At 39.9% G+C, this 18192-nt stretch overlaps 1 protein-coding gene across 31 annotated transcripts in view; it reads right to left on the bottom strand.

Annotated features, from left to right (window-relative positions):
- CD44 (CD44 molecule (Indian blood group)) overlaps positions 1 to 18192 on the bottom strand; it is a 104694-nt gene that overhangs the window by 64849 nt on the left and 21653 nt on the right. For all 31 annotated transcript variants that reach the window (XM_054026488.1, XM_054026489.1, XM_054026493.1 and 28 more), the window contains one exon: positions 43 to 208. In XM_054026488.1, coding sequence (XP_053882463.1) covers positions 43 to 208 — 166 coding nt within the window. The remainder of the gene's footprint in view (positions 1 to 42; positions 209 to 18192) is intronic.

Below are 18192 nucleotides of genomic sequence, written 5' to 3'. Positions count from 1 at the left end.
ATACATATTCACTATATATTATCTTCTTTATAATTTTCTTACCTGCAAGTTTCAAATCCTAAACTGTGAGCATTCTTCATCTGGTCCATTGTTGGCAGGGTACTATTGAGAGCTTTGCAGAGTTCAACTGCCTCATCTCGTGTGAGACTGTAGCGACGATTTTTCTCAACATGGAAAACTCCTGCATATCTGCAACTTATATTAAATTCTGTTGATTAAAAAAAAGAAATTATTACAATGATAATACTTGCTGTTTCACTGAAACCCTAGCAAGATTTAATTTCCAAATACAATGAAGTTACAGAGAACCATCAACATCTGCCAGTTCATTAGGGGAGAAGGCTTGCACAATAAATCTGTTTTTCCAAACTACACTCAGATCCTTTTTGCTCAAACACCACATTAATGTCCAAGAACAGTAGCATAGTGTTTCTGTGAGGTGCCTAGCAACTTTTGGGAACATGCAAAAAAAATCATCAATCATCAAAAATCATCCTCAACAACAAATTGGTGCAGAAGATCTAATGGGACAGATTGCCAAGATATTTTAGAAACACATCTGTCTGGAAAAGTTTTGGCTTCATTGTAAACATTTGTCAATGAAAATTTCCAGACTGCTGTAGTTTGTAGACCTCTTAATAAATATGTACCACATTCAAAACCGCAGTCTTGCAGATTTTTCTAGTTTTTATACAATGTGCACCAGATTCACCGCTGTCATAATTAAGTGGTGCTCCATTGATATTGGTATAAAGTATATAGAAAGTGCACTGTTTGAGTCTTTGTAGCCATACTCCTATATCTAAGGAAATAGTGTCCAACCATCCAGGTCCATTTTAAATCTGCTTACATCTAAGCACCTCATTCATAAAGGGAAAAAACAAGAAAAGGTGAAAATGGTCATAATCTGACCATTTCTGAAATATACAGTCCCTGTATTAAATGATCTCATTCTGTTCACTTCAGGGTTTAAAATTTTTCATGAAAACATACATCAAAGCAGAACTAACGTCTGAAACTATTTCAGCATCAGCACAAGCAATAGGTTCCTTTTGGCATGTCCTAGGTCAGGGCAGACTAGTTAGACTAGTTTGATATCATATGCCACAGCTGATGTAGAAAGCAAGTAAGCAGTGTGCAACAGTATTTCTAACTATAAAAGCACTGAGCTGCTAAATATACCCTCACAGACGAGCTCTAAGGAACCATACAGCCAGATAGGAATGGTTGGAATACACCTAACTCACTTTCATTTGGAAGCACATTATGGACATTCGTTTCAGAGATATGGTCAACATCTCTGTAGGGCAGTGTGAAGTACCTTTTTCTACTGTGAACCACTATATCAATGTCAGTATACAACACAACAACGTAACTAACATTGTAAAGAATGCTGGATGTTAAAAATTTAATAATATCAAAGCGCTTTGCCCATGAAAAGCACCATATTTGGCTAGAACTAAGTAATTTTTCAACAATAATTATGTATTATTTAAAAATCTAGGTGCCACTGTTATGTGACAACTCAAAGGGGTAAAGTCAGGAGTGAGTCCTGGTGCAATGTAAGTCTTCTTCCAGACTCTCAGCACTTAAGTTATATCAACCTAGTGTGACATGAGGGTCATTTAGGGTTTGTCTAGAAAGGAGAAGGCTGCATTAGCCAAGTGTAAGCCTAGCGACTCCTTACTAGCTTCCAATGTGGACACTCTCGCTGCTCACTAAGAGTACCACTGTGCAGTTTAGTTAATGAACTTTGTCAATGTGTTAAGCTAAAATATACAAAAGCACTCCTAGGCTATGTCTACACTTGGAGCTGGGGTATGATTCCCAGAACTCGTTTACATATCCGCACTAGCGCTCGTCAAGCTAACATGCTAAAAATAGTAGTGTGGTTCCAGTAGCTCATGCAGAGGTGGAGTTGGCATAGGCTAGCTGTTCTAAATACGTACCCAGGTGGTACAGGTGGGTTTCTATTCAGGGTGGCTAGCCAGCACCACCACTTGCCATTGCTCATGCCACTGTGGCTACACTAGTATTTTTAGTGCACTCTCTCAGTTCGAGCTAGAGTGAGTGTATCTACATGAACTGGGAATCACAGCCCTAGCTTCAAGTATAGACATCCCTTTAATGCACAGCAAGAGTGTCCACAAGGGGACTTAGTGTGAATTAGCTAGTGCACTTAAAATTCACAACTTAGTGTGCTGCACGCTAACTTTCTCATGTAGACAAACACTTAGACTCACCTCTAAATTTGATCTAAATGTCTGAAAGCATAACTGCCCAATAAACAAAAATAAAAAAATTCAAACAAACATAAATCTCTCCTACGGGCACTCAGCCTCCCCTATTATTGACTTCCCACTGACTTCAGAGGGAGGACTTTTGAAAATCAGACCACTTATTTAGGTCCATAAATATGAATTTAGGACTCTAACTTTAGGCATCCATTTCTAAAAGCCTTGATCATATCTCTGGCAATGGACCTGGGAACACTGAAAAAGTAGCACATTCAGCTCATAAGGGAGGGAAGTGCCTCAAATTGTGCTGTAGAGACTGCATCAGCTGGTGAAAGGCATAAAACTAGAGAGGCTCCACAGAGAACACCTCTTCATTCCTCTTTGGCTTGGAAAGTTAGAGGCTTCGAGGTATAGATGGTAAAGTGGGGAAAAGACTGTATGACCCGAAGAATACCCATAGACAAACAACAAAAGGAGTGAGGGGAAGAAGAAAGCAAACATACACAATGAACTGCTTTTTTGACAGTGGAAAAAAAGTAACAGCTCTGGAAGGTGGGGAAAGATTCAATATACTTCAAAGCAAAAAATAATTAACTCAGCTCCGACCCCACCCTTCCCTCAAGAGGAAACTTGACTGCAGCCCCAGACTAAAATGACAATCCCAGATCATGCAAAAACGCAGTTTATTCTTCCCAGCAAAGTGCGGGGCATGACTCATATTAATATTAGTAGGAGTTCCAACATGCATCAAAGAGAAAACAGATCCAATCTCCTGCACACATTGCAATGGCATTTCTCTCTGGTGCCTACAAAACTAAAAGGTACCACATAATAATCTCTCCCCTATGAGCTCCAGAATGCAATCCCTAAACATTTGTATAGACACCTCTTCTGGATATATCGGCAGTCATTCTCCTTTAACTCCCATCGTTTGCCATGAGCTAGACAGCCAATGTTATTCTATAAACACACACATAAAAATAAATGATAGTAATCAAAGGGTACTGCATAATCACCACTGCTGTAAACCACATGGAATATTTCTTCCCATATGGAAGTTGGAAACAAATAAGCAAATAGAACAGTAAATCAGACTCAGATTGTATGTATGTAAAAGGATTTTTATTATTTATACAAGAGTAACTGCACCATAAATGTACGTGACACTGACAATGTCCCTGACCTAAGGAGTTAAAATCTATGGGCTCGATCCTGAAAACACTTACTACCAAGGCAGTGGGAGTAAATCATGGTGGCAAACATTGCACCAGGTATTACATGTTTCATCTCATGTATAAATTTAGGGCCAAATCCTGGAGCTGGAAGGGGGTAGAGAAAGGAAGGATGTGGTTTATAACAACGAGACATTGTGGTTTCTTCAGTTAGACCTGAAGCAGGAGAGGGTGACTGACGGAATGGCAGACTAGTCAGGAAGCAGCTCTGACTTTAGGGGCCCATCCAGAAGGAGCCACAACGATCAGAGTGGGAGAAGTTATTCAGCTTGGCTAGCGCAGAAGGGCCTGAAAGGAGATGAGAGCAGAGCAAAATGGCAGCTAGAGCTGTGTGGAGAACTGCAATTCCATTTGGTGAAGGATTTTGAGATTTTGACACCTGTCTTCATTCCAATTCCCCACAACAGAAAATTCCAGAAAAAATGCATTTCAGTTCAATCTCGGTATTTCATTTCAATTCTCCCTTTTTAATTTTTATATTATAATACACCTCTACCCCGATATAACGCGACCCGATATAACATGAATTCGGATATAACGCGGTAAAGCAGTGCTCAGGGGGTGGGGCTGTGCACTCCGGTGGATCAAAGCAAGTTCAATATAACGCAGTTTCACCTATAACACGGTCAGATTTTTTGGCTCCCGAGGACAGCGTTATATCGAGGTAGAGGTGTATGTGATTCAAAGCTGTAAACATTCAAAACAAAAAGTTGTTTGAAAACAAACATTCAGAAATTTTGTTCTGAAAACATCAGAACAAGACATTTTGACACTGTCAGAACGTTTTTATCCGTTTTTCTCAAAAATGAAATATGCAAAATCATGTCGCTTTTGCCAATTGTTTCAACTTTGACAGACTGCATTCTCTGACAGAAAATGATTCCATGTAAGTTTTTGCAACCAGCTTTAATGGTAGCCATGATGCATGGGCCTTTGACGCCAAGAATAAGAGCTTGTATATGATGCAGACTGGGAGAAGAAGCAAGTATGTTTTTCCAATATGGCTCAAGGCACCTGAATTGTGCTGGGAGGGGAGAAGCTGACGGGCTGTCTTAGCAGTGGTAGTCAGAGGCATTACTCCTACAGAGTGCAGAAACAGGCATAAAGCCCCTCCCCCAAGTGCTCTGCAGTGCTGATTCCTGATGCTAGCAGAAAACAAGAGATGTGGCCATAGCCATGCACCCCACTCGATTGAAAAATGCCTCCTTCAGCATGATCAGGGAAAGTGGCATTGCTTGCCACTTTACCCCTTGAGCTCTTAGGATGTAGGTGTAAGACAAAGTGTGTGTTGCATCTCCCTTTAGTGACTGGCCCACATAGAGGGCAACTGTCTACTAGCGCAGTCAGCTAATGGAGCTTTGGATCTGAGGGTTCCAGATTCAAAACTTGATAACGCATTCGGGGGGTTATCGCACAAGCTGCCGAATTATAGTTGTCTCCTGCACAAATGAGCTAGCAAAATCTGTAAATAATACATATTCCACTAAGTCTAAGATTCATTAATAAAATGGGCTATTATATCCTAGAGAACTATTAGGGAGATTAAGAATAACAAACCTGGCGATTTTGGAACTAGTTATTAACTTTGGACTTATTTCTGGGGCTGTAGGAAACTTTCACTAAAAAATCAGAAATCACATAAAACTTGCCTGGTTTTGGGTTGTGCTACAAACCTAAAACTCAGCTTAGCTTCACTTTAATGTTGAGTAAAGTCACAGCTCTTTGGAGTGAACCTTGGCCCAGATGTGAGCAAATTCGGGCTAATTTATTGTTCCAGATTATTATTATTTACATTATAATAGCACCCAGAAGCTCCAGTTATGTTTGGAACCTAATTTTGCTAAACACTCTACTCATTTCATTACAATTGGAAACCCTTTGACCCTGATCCTGCAAACAACTACACAATTCAACTCAGTGGGACTATTCACATGCCTAAAGTTACTCGTGTGTGTATTTGCAGGACTGTTTTCATCCCTATTAGATTCTAAAGAACTTTCCCATAATGGAATCCGTATTACTTTTGCTATAGCTCTTCTATATGCCATTACAGCAGTTGGGAAGACCAACTTTACTTAACATTGCAGACATCTCTCCCCAGGAGACACTGTGCATGAAACAAACAATATTTAGCACTCACGTAATGCTTTACATTTGCGGTGTTGTACAAGCATTAACTTATCTTAACACCTTTGTGAAGTGGATATTATTATCACCATTTTACAAATGGGAAAATGGAGACACAAAAGCTTGCCCAAAGCTACACAGAAAGTCAGTGGCTGGATCAGAAATAGAGCTCAGCAGGTCCTGTTCTACAATTCTAAACCCTAATCTCTAGACAATGCTCCCTTTATGTAGCGAATAATTGATTTCATAAAAATGCTTCTATTTGTACTAGACTATGTAAAACCCTATTGAAAATAAAATGTAGGCTCTAAACTAAACCAACACAGTGACCTTTTCTTTCTTTAATGGTGAGAAAGATTCCAGTCTACTTGTGAATTAAAGAAGTGCCTGGACTGCCAAGTCCAGATCCAAATCTAAATCCAGATTCCACCTTCCCCAAAGTTCAGGGCTGTTCAGATCCAGAGTTTTGGGGTCAAATTCTTTGTTAGTAAAACTCTATTGACTTTACCAGAGTTGCACCAAGAGAGAATTTTGCCCTCAGTTCTGGCCCACTTCCACCCAACCAACGTGTAACTCATGCTGTGCATCAAACTACTTTTAACACTTTCAACTTGCCTGAACTCTCAAAGGATCTGATTCTAAACCCACTTACATTGGGATCAGAATCAATACCAAAATATTTCCTTCCACTGTGCCCTTCAGAGCTGGCATGGCCGTGTTCTTTCCCTGACACCCATGTGATGTGCTATAGCTGAAAGACGATATTGTTTAATAATCATTCTTAAAAGAGGCAAAAATTACACAACATGCCTTAATTGTCATCAGCATTAATCTTACCCAGACCACGAGACTTTGGTGACTCAACTTGAAGACACGGAATGCCCCAAGGATGTTTCTAATTTAATGAGCATGGAAAACATTAACACACACTCTCTCTCTCTTCTCCCTGCCTTTCCTGGGAGCCTTTGTCTTCTGTTTCTCTCCCCTTTCTGCTTGTCACCCATAGGCACTGAGAAAGCAGCTTCAAATTCTTCCCTGATCAGCCCTCCTCTCCTAATCTTACCCCCCATCCCAATCTAAACCACTCCTGTCAGCCCGTATGTCAGCACGCCTTGTCCAGGAGACTTACATCTGATTCAGCCTTGTTCCTTTCACACAGCAGCTGCCTTGCTTGCTCATCTTCTGGACCAATTGCCTGTAGTGAGAGCTGAACCTCTTTAGCCAAAGCCACAAGCACACACTGTTATCCAGTGCCCACCATAGTGATCTAATGGGCTGAGCTAGGCTAAGGAGCTCTGCCTTCTCTTGGTTTGATATACCTCCAAGTCATTGGCACCACAGTCTTTTTAGCCACTGTCAACCATCAAACCAAGTTGAATCTTACATTTTAGCCTGTTTTCGCAACTCTTACTCACAGGGAGTAGCACTTACTCATGCAAGTGAGCTGATGTCTCTTTTCCACAAGGACTATTAATCACCCTGTAGGAGTTTTATTTTTTCTTTGCTTTTACTATTCAAGGTACATTTCCTATCAGTGTAATATTCAGCGAGGATATTGTTTAATACTGTAAAACATTGTGCTGATAATTGCAGAACATGGAAGCAACTAGTAGCAGCAAGCCATTTGCAGGAACTTTGCCTCATTTCACAGACAACCTTGAAGTGAAATGGTGTTTAGACACTCAAGGTCTTCAGGAAGTCTGGTCAGTAAAACCACGATGTTTGTTGCCATGGGGATTCAGGAAGTGCTCAGCTAGCTGTTCTCTTGGGGATTTTCTTTTTTGGGTTTGTGGTTCAAGATGATTGATAGGTAACCAAGATGTGAGGAATGAAGACTGTGAGAAGACATGAAGCAAGGGTTTTGATAGCACAAATGATTTTCTTTCTACATACTTCAAGAGGATTCAGGTTTTATTGCTACAAATGTTGTCCTTGGTTATTAAACAGGCCTTGTGCTAATTGTGTTCTTTCATTGCATGCAGCGCTGCACGTGTTCAAATACCATCTCTTTAGTTAAAAAAATACAAAATTCTTACAAGAATAACTGTTTTCATTTCTGTCGTAGTACCCTACATCATTTTGTTTTGTTCTCATTTTCTAGGAGGAATATGCACTTGGTCAACCTTTGCATTTGTATTTCAAGTACACCTCTACCCCAATATAATGCTGTCCTCGGGAGCCAAAAAATCTTACGGCGTTATAGGTGAAACCGTGTTATATTGAACTTGCTTTGATCCACCGAAGTGCACAGCCCCGCCCGCCCGGAGCGCTGCTTTACCACGTTATATCCGAATTTGTGTTATATCAGGTCGCGTTATATCGGTGTAGAGGTGTATTTGTATTTATTTGCACATGCACTAGTGAAGGACTTAAAATGCAAAGTGGGGTTTTGGATCCATGTTCAGACTTCCTCAAAGGTCAATTTTTTTGTAACCAGGGTTTCTCTCCAGCCAGTTATAGAAATGGGGCCATACAAGATTCAAAATTCCCCTAAGTTTTCGGGATTCGGAGCTGAGCTCCCAGTTCAAGCCCATCTCTAATTTGTGTTTATATTTTTCAAGGATATATAAAATGTCAGAATACTCCAGAGAACCATTTATGGAACCAAATTAAAATGGTTATTTCACACCTACCTGGTGGAAATGCCATTGGAAGTCAGGATTGCATGTTATTTGGATGCATTAGATGTTTAAGAAAAAACCAAAGAATTATTAGAACACAAACACTAAGATATTCTAAAGTCAGCTAGTTTTGTCTTCCAGCAGAATTTGAATGAACAACTCCATCATTCGGTGATTATTAATACCCTAGGATGCAGATGTGGAGTTAAGGCAAGGCCACATCATGACATTTCAGCTACCTTTTACCTTATTATTTCCTGAGTAACCCAGTATTTCTTTAAATTATATTATCGAAACATATGCTCTAGAGGAATGTATGGCTCAGCCAACTGTAATAGACTCTGTAATCGAATACAGAGGCTTCCACCTCTATGTCAAAGGTTGGAATAAAGCCCAGTTCATTAGTGCCTGAAAAATATCTGATAATGGTCAGGTTATGCAAAATGAGTCATTAGTCTAAGTACAGTTAGTAGTAGACGAGAGTCCACTTTTATAAACCACGCCAACGTTGACACCCTTCGAGGCTTTGTGGCCAAAGAAAGTGGGAACACTACACGCTATAGTGGGATGAATGAAATAATTTACTAGGATGAATAAATTCTAATCAAAATTAAAAAGTCAAATTCTGCAAAACCCACAATAATTTAACAAGGACACATCAAAGAAGCAGCCACTAAAAATGTACCAAATATAATCTGCTTTGTTTGTACGAACAGTTTGGCATTCATGTCTATGTTCAGTAATTAAAATGTCATTCAGGACAACAATAGAAAAAAACCCTGTGTTTCCCAGTATCCCAGTTGCCCATCTACAATGTGACAGAGCAGAATTAAAAGGGGAACAAATTCAAAGAATGTTTTTTACAGTGAAACCCTTCATAGATTCAGTACCTGACTTCAGTTCAACTAATTAAAGGTGCCTTGGATAGGCCTAAAAAGGCTTTCATCTCTAGGTCACTGGATCAGTCCATTGTAGGACTCGGAGAGGCCTATATGAAGTGAGTTGGCATTCTACATCTAGCTCCTGGTGGACTGGTGTCCATGTAAGAATTCAGCTTCACCACAAGTGACACCCTTTTAATTATTCACTACAAGGCTGATACGAAATTGAAACACCAACTGACTCCAAGAGATGCCTTCCAGAAGACAACACAGGCACATTAGTAGGGTAATATGTGGGAAATTTCACTGTTGTTATCTATGCTACACCTAGTCTGTAGCTATTCTATTCTATTTAGATCTTTATATTGCTCCCATCACTGTGATATTTGAAGAGAAACAGAGATCTTCAACTCCAGGACCGTACATCTGTCAACTTTCACCAGCATTACACTCACTTAAAAACCCCATAAAAAGTAACAATAATATTTACATATTATTGCCAAAAAAAACAAAATGTACCTAGAGGACAGTGAAGAGGACTTGGAGGTAGGAGTTCTGTGTTCTATTCCCATACCTCTACCATTAACTTACTGTGTGTTTGATAAGTCATTTAACTTCTCTCCCAGTTTTCCCATCCAAAAATCGGGGATAATAATATGAACATAATTGAAAGAAATGTTGTAAGGCTTAATGTTAATAATAGGACTATATCAGTGCAGTGTTGTTATTATGATGAAATACACCTTTCACAAATATTTGTGACTCAGTTAATGATTGGCATAGTACAGTACTGGTATCCCCAAAATAGTACAAGAGTGTCAAATTTACCTAAGACCATGGGGCTGAGTTAGGCCCTGATTCACCAAAGCACTTAAAGCACGTTTAAACCACTTGCATAAATCCTAATAAATTTTAAGCACACACTAACATGCATTGTTGAAGATGGATGAGAAAGGATTACTTGTCTGCTTAAAGTTAAGTAGGTGCATAAGTGCTTTGCTAAATCAGCACTTTAAAGTGGTGAAATATGTGCGCCAAGAAACAAGAAGTTCTGTCCTTCTTTGTGTGATCAGAAAGACCATCTTTTAACAGCACCAGCAGTGATATAGTTTACTAACCCAAGAAGACTGCAAGATTACACTTAAACTGCAACTCATTAGGGCAGGGACCATGTCTTCATACTTGCCTGTAGAGCAAAAGCGTGGGAGATACCGAGGTAAAGTCAAAATACTAAAATAAAAATATTATTGAAAAATATTAAATAGGAAAAAGCTGGGCAGAAGATCAGACAATAGAGAATGGGAGACAGAGAGAAACACCAGTCTGATATCAGAGAGCAACATAAAAGACTCTTTCAAAGAAGCAGAAGTTATATGATTTTCAAGCTCTAAAGGGAGCCCAGCAGAGAGGGCTTTTCCTTAGGCCCTACTAAAGTACTGTTAAGCAGTCCAAGAGCTCCTTGCAAAGATTTTGTACAGTAGGTGCCAATTCAGCCATATTTTTTACTTAGGAGTTGCTCTCCATTTGTTGGACTTCTAAAAGGTACCAGATTTACTGGGTTTCAGTACGTTGTGCCTTGCTAGATGTACAGCCAAGATCAGATGACGCACGGAAATCTTTGAAAAGCATGCAACCCACATTCAAAAGAAAATGAAAAACTCCTAAGCTTTAAAAATAACAATAAAAAATAAGTCTGTGAATTTTCCACTCTCAGATAGACACATAACAGAGTAGCTTACATAGATAGCTGAGAGGTTATAAAAGTTTAATATTTTTGTTCTGAATGATTGGTTCAAATCCAAACCAAGTCAGTATTAAGGACTGAGTGTTGTTAGGCATGTTGACGACAACTTGCATAGCTACTACGTAAATCATACATATAAACCTGGGGAGCCAACTCTAGAATTCTGTCACTTTAGTTCCAAAATCACTGAATTCTACTGCTTAGACTTAAGGAGAGCTCCTTTAGCAGAAAATAAATGTAGGTCCCTTATCCTCTCCACAGGTCCAGACACAGATAGGCAACATCAGTTAGACAATCCAACATATTACATAGTGATTTAGTGTAATCAGTTGATAGGTTTCAGCTTCGTGCCTTCTAGAACAAAACACCATAACACTCTCACCAGAAGTGTCCAGGCTTAATAAGCCTGTAAAATGATCTACCTTCCTACCCTGAAGATGGTCTCACCAGGACAGAGTTGGGTCCACTAGCGTGATGAGATTAAGGAAGTCTGTACTAGACCTAGTCAGGGGTTGTCATAACTATAAAGGGAAGGGTAACAACCCTCCTGTGTACAATACTATAAAATCCCTCCTGGCCAGAGACACCAAAATCCTTTTCCCTGTAAATGGTTAAGAAGCTCAGGTAACCTGGCTGACACCTGACCCAAAGGACCAATAAGGGAACAAGTTACTTTCAAATTTTCGGGGGGCGGGGGAAAGGCTTTTGTTTGTGCTCTTTGTTTTGGTGACTAAGAGGGACCAGACATCAATCCAGGCTCTCTAAATCTTTCTGAACAAGTCTCTCATATTTCAAACTTGTAAGTAAACAGCCAGGCAAGGCGTATTAGTTCATCTTTGTTTTTCTCAACTTGTGAATGTTTCCTTTGCTAGAGGTAGGTATCCCTGTTTTGCTGTAACTTTGAAACTAAGGCTAGAGGGGGTTCCTTTGGGCTCTTTGAATCTGGTTACCCTGTAAAGTTATTTTCCATCCTGATTTTACAGAGATGATTTTTACCTTTTCTTTTTAATAAAATCCTTCTTTTAAAATCCTGACTGATTTTTCCATTGTCCAAAGACCCAGGGGTTTGGGTCTTTGATCACTTTGTAACCAATTGGTGAGGCTATTATTCTCAAGCCTCCCCACGAAAGGGGGTGTAAGGGCTTGAGGGGATATTTTGGGGGAAGAGGAATTCCAAGTGGTCCTTTCCCTCTTTCTTGTTAAATCACTGGTGGTGGCTGCGTACCAGGATTTAACCTACACTGGTAGATATAAGCTTAGGGGGCTTTCATGCGGGTCCCCACATCTGTAGTGAGGAAGGAACCCTGACACGGGTTTTCTGATGAAACATTTTCAGCTGATTTGTTAAACCTGAAATTGTGGGAAAGGGTTGGTTTTGATGAATCTTCTGATTCAAAACATTTTGGAAAAAAAGTTCCAAAATTGAAAAAACATCCTGTTCTGACATTTCAGAAGTAAACAGTTAAGTTTTTCAGTTCGAAACTACTTTTTGATGAGAAATTTTTGTTAATGTATACTAACAAAAGGTTTAAAAATAAAGGTCAAAATCAAAATGAAACATTTTAATTGACCTGAACTGAAATGATTATCAGAGAATTGTTTTGTGACAAATTTTTAGATTTCAACTTTTTGTCCCATTTGCAATGGGAAAATGTTTCAATATCTCAAAAATTCTCAAGGGACAGGAAAACCATTTCCCAGGCAGCCCTGCCTGTACCAGGGCACTGATCCTGGAGCACATGCATGCATGGGACTGTAAGTGGAGCATAGGGTCTGGTCCAAGAGGTGAATATAGCTGAACCGCTCGATAACAGTGACCATAATGTAATTAAATTTAATGTCCTTGTAGCAGGGGAGGGGAATACCAAAGAAACTGAACACAATACCATTTAACTTCAAAAAGAAGAACTACACAAAAATGAGGAAGCTAGTTAAATGGAAATTAAAAGGAACAGTCACAAGAGTGAAATGCTTGTAAGCTGCATGGAAACTATTTTAAAACCCCATAATAGAGCCTCGAACTATATACACCAAATAAAAAAAAATCAGTAAAAGGACCAAAAAATGCAAGCATGGCTAAACAGAAGTGTAAAAGAGGCAGTTAGAGACAAAAAAGGCCTCCTTTAAAAATTGCAGGTCAAATCCTAGTGAGGAAAATAGAAAGGAGCATAAACTCTGGCCAACTCACATGTAAAAGTATAATTAGGCAGACCAAAAAAGAATATGAAGAGCAAGTAGTACAAGAAGCAAAAACTAACAGCAAATTTTTTATCCAAAGCTTGCCAAACCATCAGCGGGGCCACAGTACTGGACAATCAAGGTGCTAAAGGAGCACTCAAGGAAGACAAAGCCATTGCAAAGAAACCAAATGAATTCTTGCATTTGAGGATGTGAGAGAGATTCCTACACTTGAGCCATTCTTCTTAGGTGACAGATCTGAGGAATTGTCCCAGATTGAGGTGTCAATACAGGAGGTTTTGGAATAAATTGGTAGATTGAACAGTAAATACCTCACCAGGACCAGATGATATTTACCCAAGAGTTCTGAAGGAACTCATATATGAAATTGCAGAACTACTAACCGTGGTATGTAACCTATCACTTAAATCACACTCTGTATCAGATGACTGAAGGACAGCTAATGTAATGTTAATTTTTTTAAAAGACTCCAGAGCGATCCTGGCACTTCCAGACCAATAACCTTCAGTACCAGGCAAATTAGTTGAAATTATAGTAAAGGACAGAATTATCAGCGACGTAGACAAACACGGTATGTTGGGGAAAAGTGAACATGGCTTTTGCAAAGGGAAATTATGCCTCACCAATCTATTAGAATTCTTTGAAGGAGTCAACAACCACGTGGACAAGCGTGATCCAGTTGATATAATCTACCTGGGCTTTCAGAAAGCCTTTGATAGGGTACCAAACCAAAGGCTCTTAATAAAGTAGGCAGTCATTGAGTAAGAGGGAAGGTTCTCTCATGGATCAGAAACTGGTTCAAAGATAGGAAACAAAGGGTAGGAATAAACTGTCAATTTTCACACTAGAAAGAGGAAAATAGCGGGGTCCCCAAAGATCTGTACCAGAACCTATGTGGTTCAACATATTCATAAGTGATCTGGAAAAGGGGTAAGTGAGATGGCAAAGTTTGCAGATTATACTAAATCATTCAAGATAGTGAAGTCCAAAGCTGACTGCAAAGAGTTACAAAGTGTTCTCACAAAACAAGGAGACTAGGGAATAAAAGGGCAGATGAAATTCACTGTTGACAAGTGCAAAGTAATTCACATTAGAAAAAATAATCCCAACTATACTTACAAAATGATGGGGTCAAGAAGCAGATCTTGGAGTCATAGTGGGTAGTTTTCTGAAAACATCTGCTCGGTGTGCACCGGCAGTCAAAAAAGCTAACAGAATGTTAGGAGCCATTGGGAAAGTGATAGATAGTAAGAAAAGAAAATATAATAATGCCACTATATAAATCCATGGTATACGCCCACACCTCGAATATTGCATGAAGTTCTGGTAGTCACATCTCAAAAACAATATATTAGAATTGGAAAAGGTACAGAGAAGGGCAACAAAAATGATTGGAGTATGCAAGAGCTTCCATATGAGGAGAGATTAAAAAGACTGGCAAAGTTCATCTTAGAAAAGAGACGACTAAGGGGAATATGATAGAGGGCTATAAAATCATAAATGTTATAGAGCAAGTGAATAGGGAAGTGTTATTTACCCCTTCACATAACATAAGAATCAGTGGTCACCCAATGTAATTAAAAGCAGCAGGCTTAAAACAAACATAAAGAAGTACTTCTTCATATAATGTACAGTCAGCCTGTAGAACTCATTGCCAGGGGATGTTCTGAAGGCCAAAACTATAACTGGCTTCAAAAAAGAATTCGATACGTTCATGGAAGATAGATCCATCAGTGGCTATTAGCCAAGATGGTCAGGGACTCTACCCTACGCTCCAGGTATCCTAAACCTGCAAATGCCAAAAGCTGGGACTGAATGATAGCTGGTTGGATCATTCGATAATTGCCCTGTTCTGGTCATTTCCTCTGACGGATCTGGCACTAGCCACTGTCAGAAGACAGGATACTGGGCTAGATGGACCACTGGTGTGACCCAGTATGGCCATTCTCATGTTCTTATCTCTGCACCCTGACCTGGCCCTTTAAAACTGAGGGGACTGAATTCAGGGAGCATGTGATATTGGTCATGTGACTGAATGTTGCAAGCAGCACCTGCTTTAAATAGAGCTGTCTTTGAAATAGTAGCAGGGGAAGGCAGGCGCTAGATGGGGAAAGGGATGGACCTAGATGGGGTGTTAGAGAGGAAGGTCTATGTTGTAGGGGAAGGAAGAAAGCAAAAAAGTATTTCTCATTGTTTTGCATTATTTTGAGCCTTTTGTCTATTCTGTTTTTTAATAAGCCCACCTCGAGGAAGGGAATGTGGAATGAGACTTGAGCATGTGACTATCTGATCTGCTCTTGCTGGGGAATCTGCCTACCAGCTTCCAAAGCCATCGTTTCTGCATCTGTTCTGCAGGTAGATAGAAAACTTCAGCCTCTTAGTTTGGCAACTTTCATGACTATTAAATTAGTTTTATTAAAAATAGGAATAAACTGAATATTGTTAAACCAAGCAGGCTAGACTCACTGTGAAAGTACAAGTCAGAACAAGCCATTTATTTCATTCCTCAGCAGCTGCTGCAGAAAAAAATGCTGCTAATGGAACTTCCAACCATGGTTTATCTGCTTGGCAACAGTTGTTGTGGTAAACATCCGGAGATAGTCTATACAGTGTCATAACTCATGTTTAACTTCCTTGCTTTCTACATTAAATATTATCTTATTTTCAATTGCTTCACCCAAAATCAGAATGACAATCTTCAGCCTGCATCAGAATGTGGTACAGCTGTGCAGCAGAGCCAAATACTTCAATGGAAAACCAAAAAGCTCAGGCAGAGAAACCATCATTCTGGAATTAGACAACTATGCGATATGCCACCTTGAGGTGAGCAAAACATAATCACTAATGTTGACACTAGAAAAACCCAAAGGCGTGAGGAAAGAGTCATCGTGGATAGTTCTCTGAAGATGTCCACGCAGTGTGCAGAGGCAGTCAAAAAAGCAAACAGGATGTTAGGGATCATTAAAAAGGGGACAGAGAATAAGACTGAGAATATATTATTGCCCTTATATAAATCGATGGTACGCCCTCATCTCGAATACTGCGTACAGATGTGGTCTCCTCATCTCAAAAAAGATATACTGGCACTAGAAAAGGTTCAGAAAAGGGCAACTAAAATGACTAGGCGTTTGGAATGGGTCCCATATGAGGAGAGATTAAAGAGGCTAGGACTCTTCAGCTTGGAAAAGAGGAGACTAAGGGGGGATATGATAGAGGAACATAAAATCATGAGTGATGTGGAGAAAGTGGATAAGGAAAAGTTATTTATTTATTCCCATAATACAAGAACTAGGGGGTCACCAAATGAAATTAATAGGCAGCAGGTTTAAAACAAATACAAGGAAGTTCTTCTTCACGCAGTGCACAGTCAACTTGTGGAACTCCTTACCTGAGGAGGTTGTGAAGGCTAGGACTATAATAGCGTTTAAAAGAGAACTGGATAAATTCATGGTGGTTAAGTCCATTAATGGCTATTAGCCAGGATGGGTAAGGAATGGTGTCCCTAGCCTCTGTTTGTCAGAGGATGGAGATGGATGGCAGGAGAGAGATCACTTGATCATTGCCTGTTGGTCCACTCCCTCTGGGGCACCTGGCATTGGCCACTGTCGGTAGACAGGATACTGGGCTAGATGGACCTTTGGTCTGACCCAATACGGCCATTCTTATGTTCTAAGAAACATCACTGTAATCCCAAAAGTAGAATAAAGGAGATCACATTTGTTGGTGTTAATTACATGCAGTCCCAGTGAAGATATTTACATGAAACTAGAGTGGGGTGAATAACTGGGAAGGAATGGGGGGGGGGGGGCGCAAAACATGTCAGTGCTTGTTTGAACTTTAAAACAAATCCTCTTTTATTGTGTTCTCACCACTTTCCATGCAAATCATAAGTTGATCGCATGAGAAACCAAAGAGTTATGCTCATTCAGTCAGATAAGAGAATCATGCCATGTGAGACATATGATCCACATGTCCAATTAAAGTGGCACAGATTATGAATTCCAAATACTTGCAGAGTGCTTTGAGTTGATGAGACTAAGAATTATTTGCAGTAATTTGGCATAATAAATTTTAAAAAATCATGATCTGTTAATGGATAATTTCCAAACTAGAATCAATAGAATAAATTAGTTACTACATTTTTTTCTCCCAGTATTACGTGAAACTCTAATAACCATTCTCCTTGTTTTAAACTGGCTTAAGTGGAGAGTTTATTAAGGAAAACCAGGCAATGCTCAACAGTAAACAAAAATAAAAATAAAAAAAAGTTGAATACAAAAGTGTCTGTTGACTTTAACATTAGAGCTGTTTTACCGCAAATAACAACAGACAAAGGAAACCACAAGAAGCTTTTTAAACATTCTGCAAACCAGCAAATTAACATAGACTCACACAACATTAAGGTAACAACTATATTGAGCATAGGCACCGACTCCATAGAATGGAAAAAAATTAGTGGGTTCTCAGCACCCACCAGCAGCCCCACTGATCAGCCCTCCTCTCTCCCAGCACCTCCCACCTGCCAGTGATCAGCTGTTCAGCGGTGTGCAGGAGGTGCTGGGCAGGGGGGGAGGGAGAGGGAGGAGTGGGTCAGCATAGGCAGGAAGAGAAGGGGAGGGGGTGGAACGGGGCAGGAAGAAGTGGGGTGGAGCAGGGGTGGGAAGAGGCGAGGCGGAGCGGGTGCATGAAGAAGTGGGGGTCGGGGGAAGGGGTGGAGTGGGGACAGGGCCTGGGACTGAGCGGGGGTCAAGCACCCACCGAGAACTCAGGAAGTCGGCGCCTCTGATACTAAGTAGAAAATGACTTCTTAGACTTCGTCCAACAAAGGAAGACATGCCAGAAGACAAGCAACCCATTCCGACCTCCTACTAACAAGTAATGGCAGGAAGAGAGATAATCCCCCAAAACAATAGATCTATTTTAAGATTTTTCATTCCAACCACAGTTTGTCCACCATGGACAGACTAATTCTCTCTCTCCTATTTTCAAGTGTCTGGAAAATAAAGACACAAAATCAAAATCCATTTTGTACCATTTTCTTGCAATCTACTACAGAATTATCCATTGAAATTTAATCTGGTTCTTCATCTTCATCTGCTCAGTGATCTAATTTAGTTGCCAAAGGATCAGGTGGAGCTCCCAAGTTCACAA

This window comes from Malaclemys terrapin, chromosome 4 (assembly GCF_027887155.1).
Source record: "Malaclemys terrapin pileata isolate rMalTer1 chromosome 4, rMalTer1.hap1, whole genome shotgun sequence".
In the NCBI taxonomy this organism is placed as follows: Eukaryota; Metazoa; Chordata; order Testudines; family Emydidae; genus Malaclemys; species Malaclemys terrapin.
Note: the sequence above shows the minus strand (reverse complement) of the source record. Positions and strands in the feature narration are given on the sequence as shown.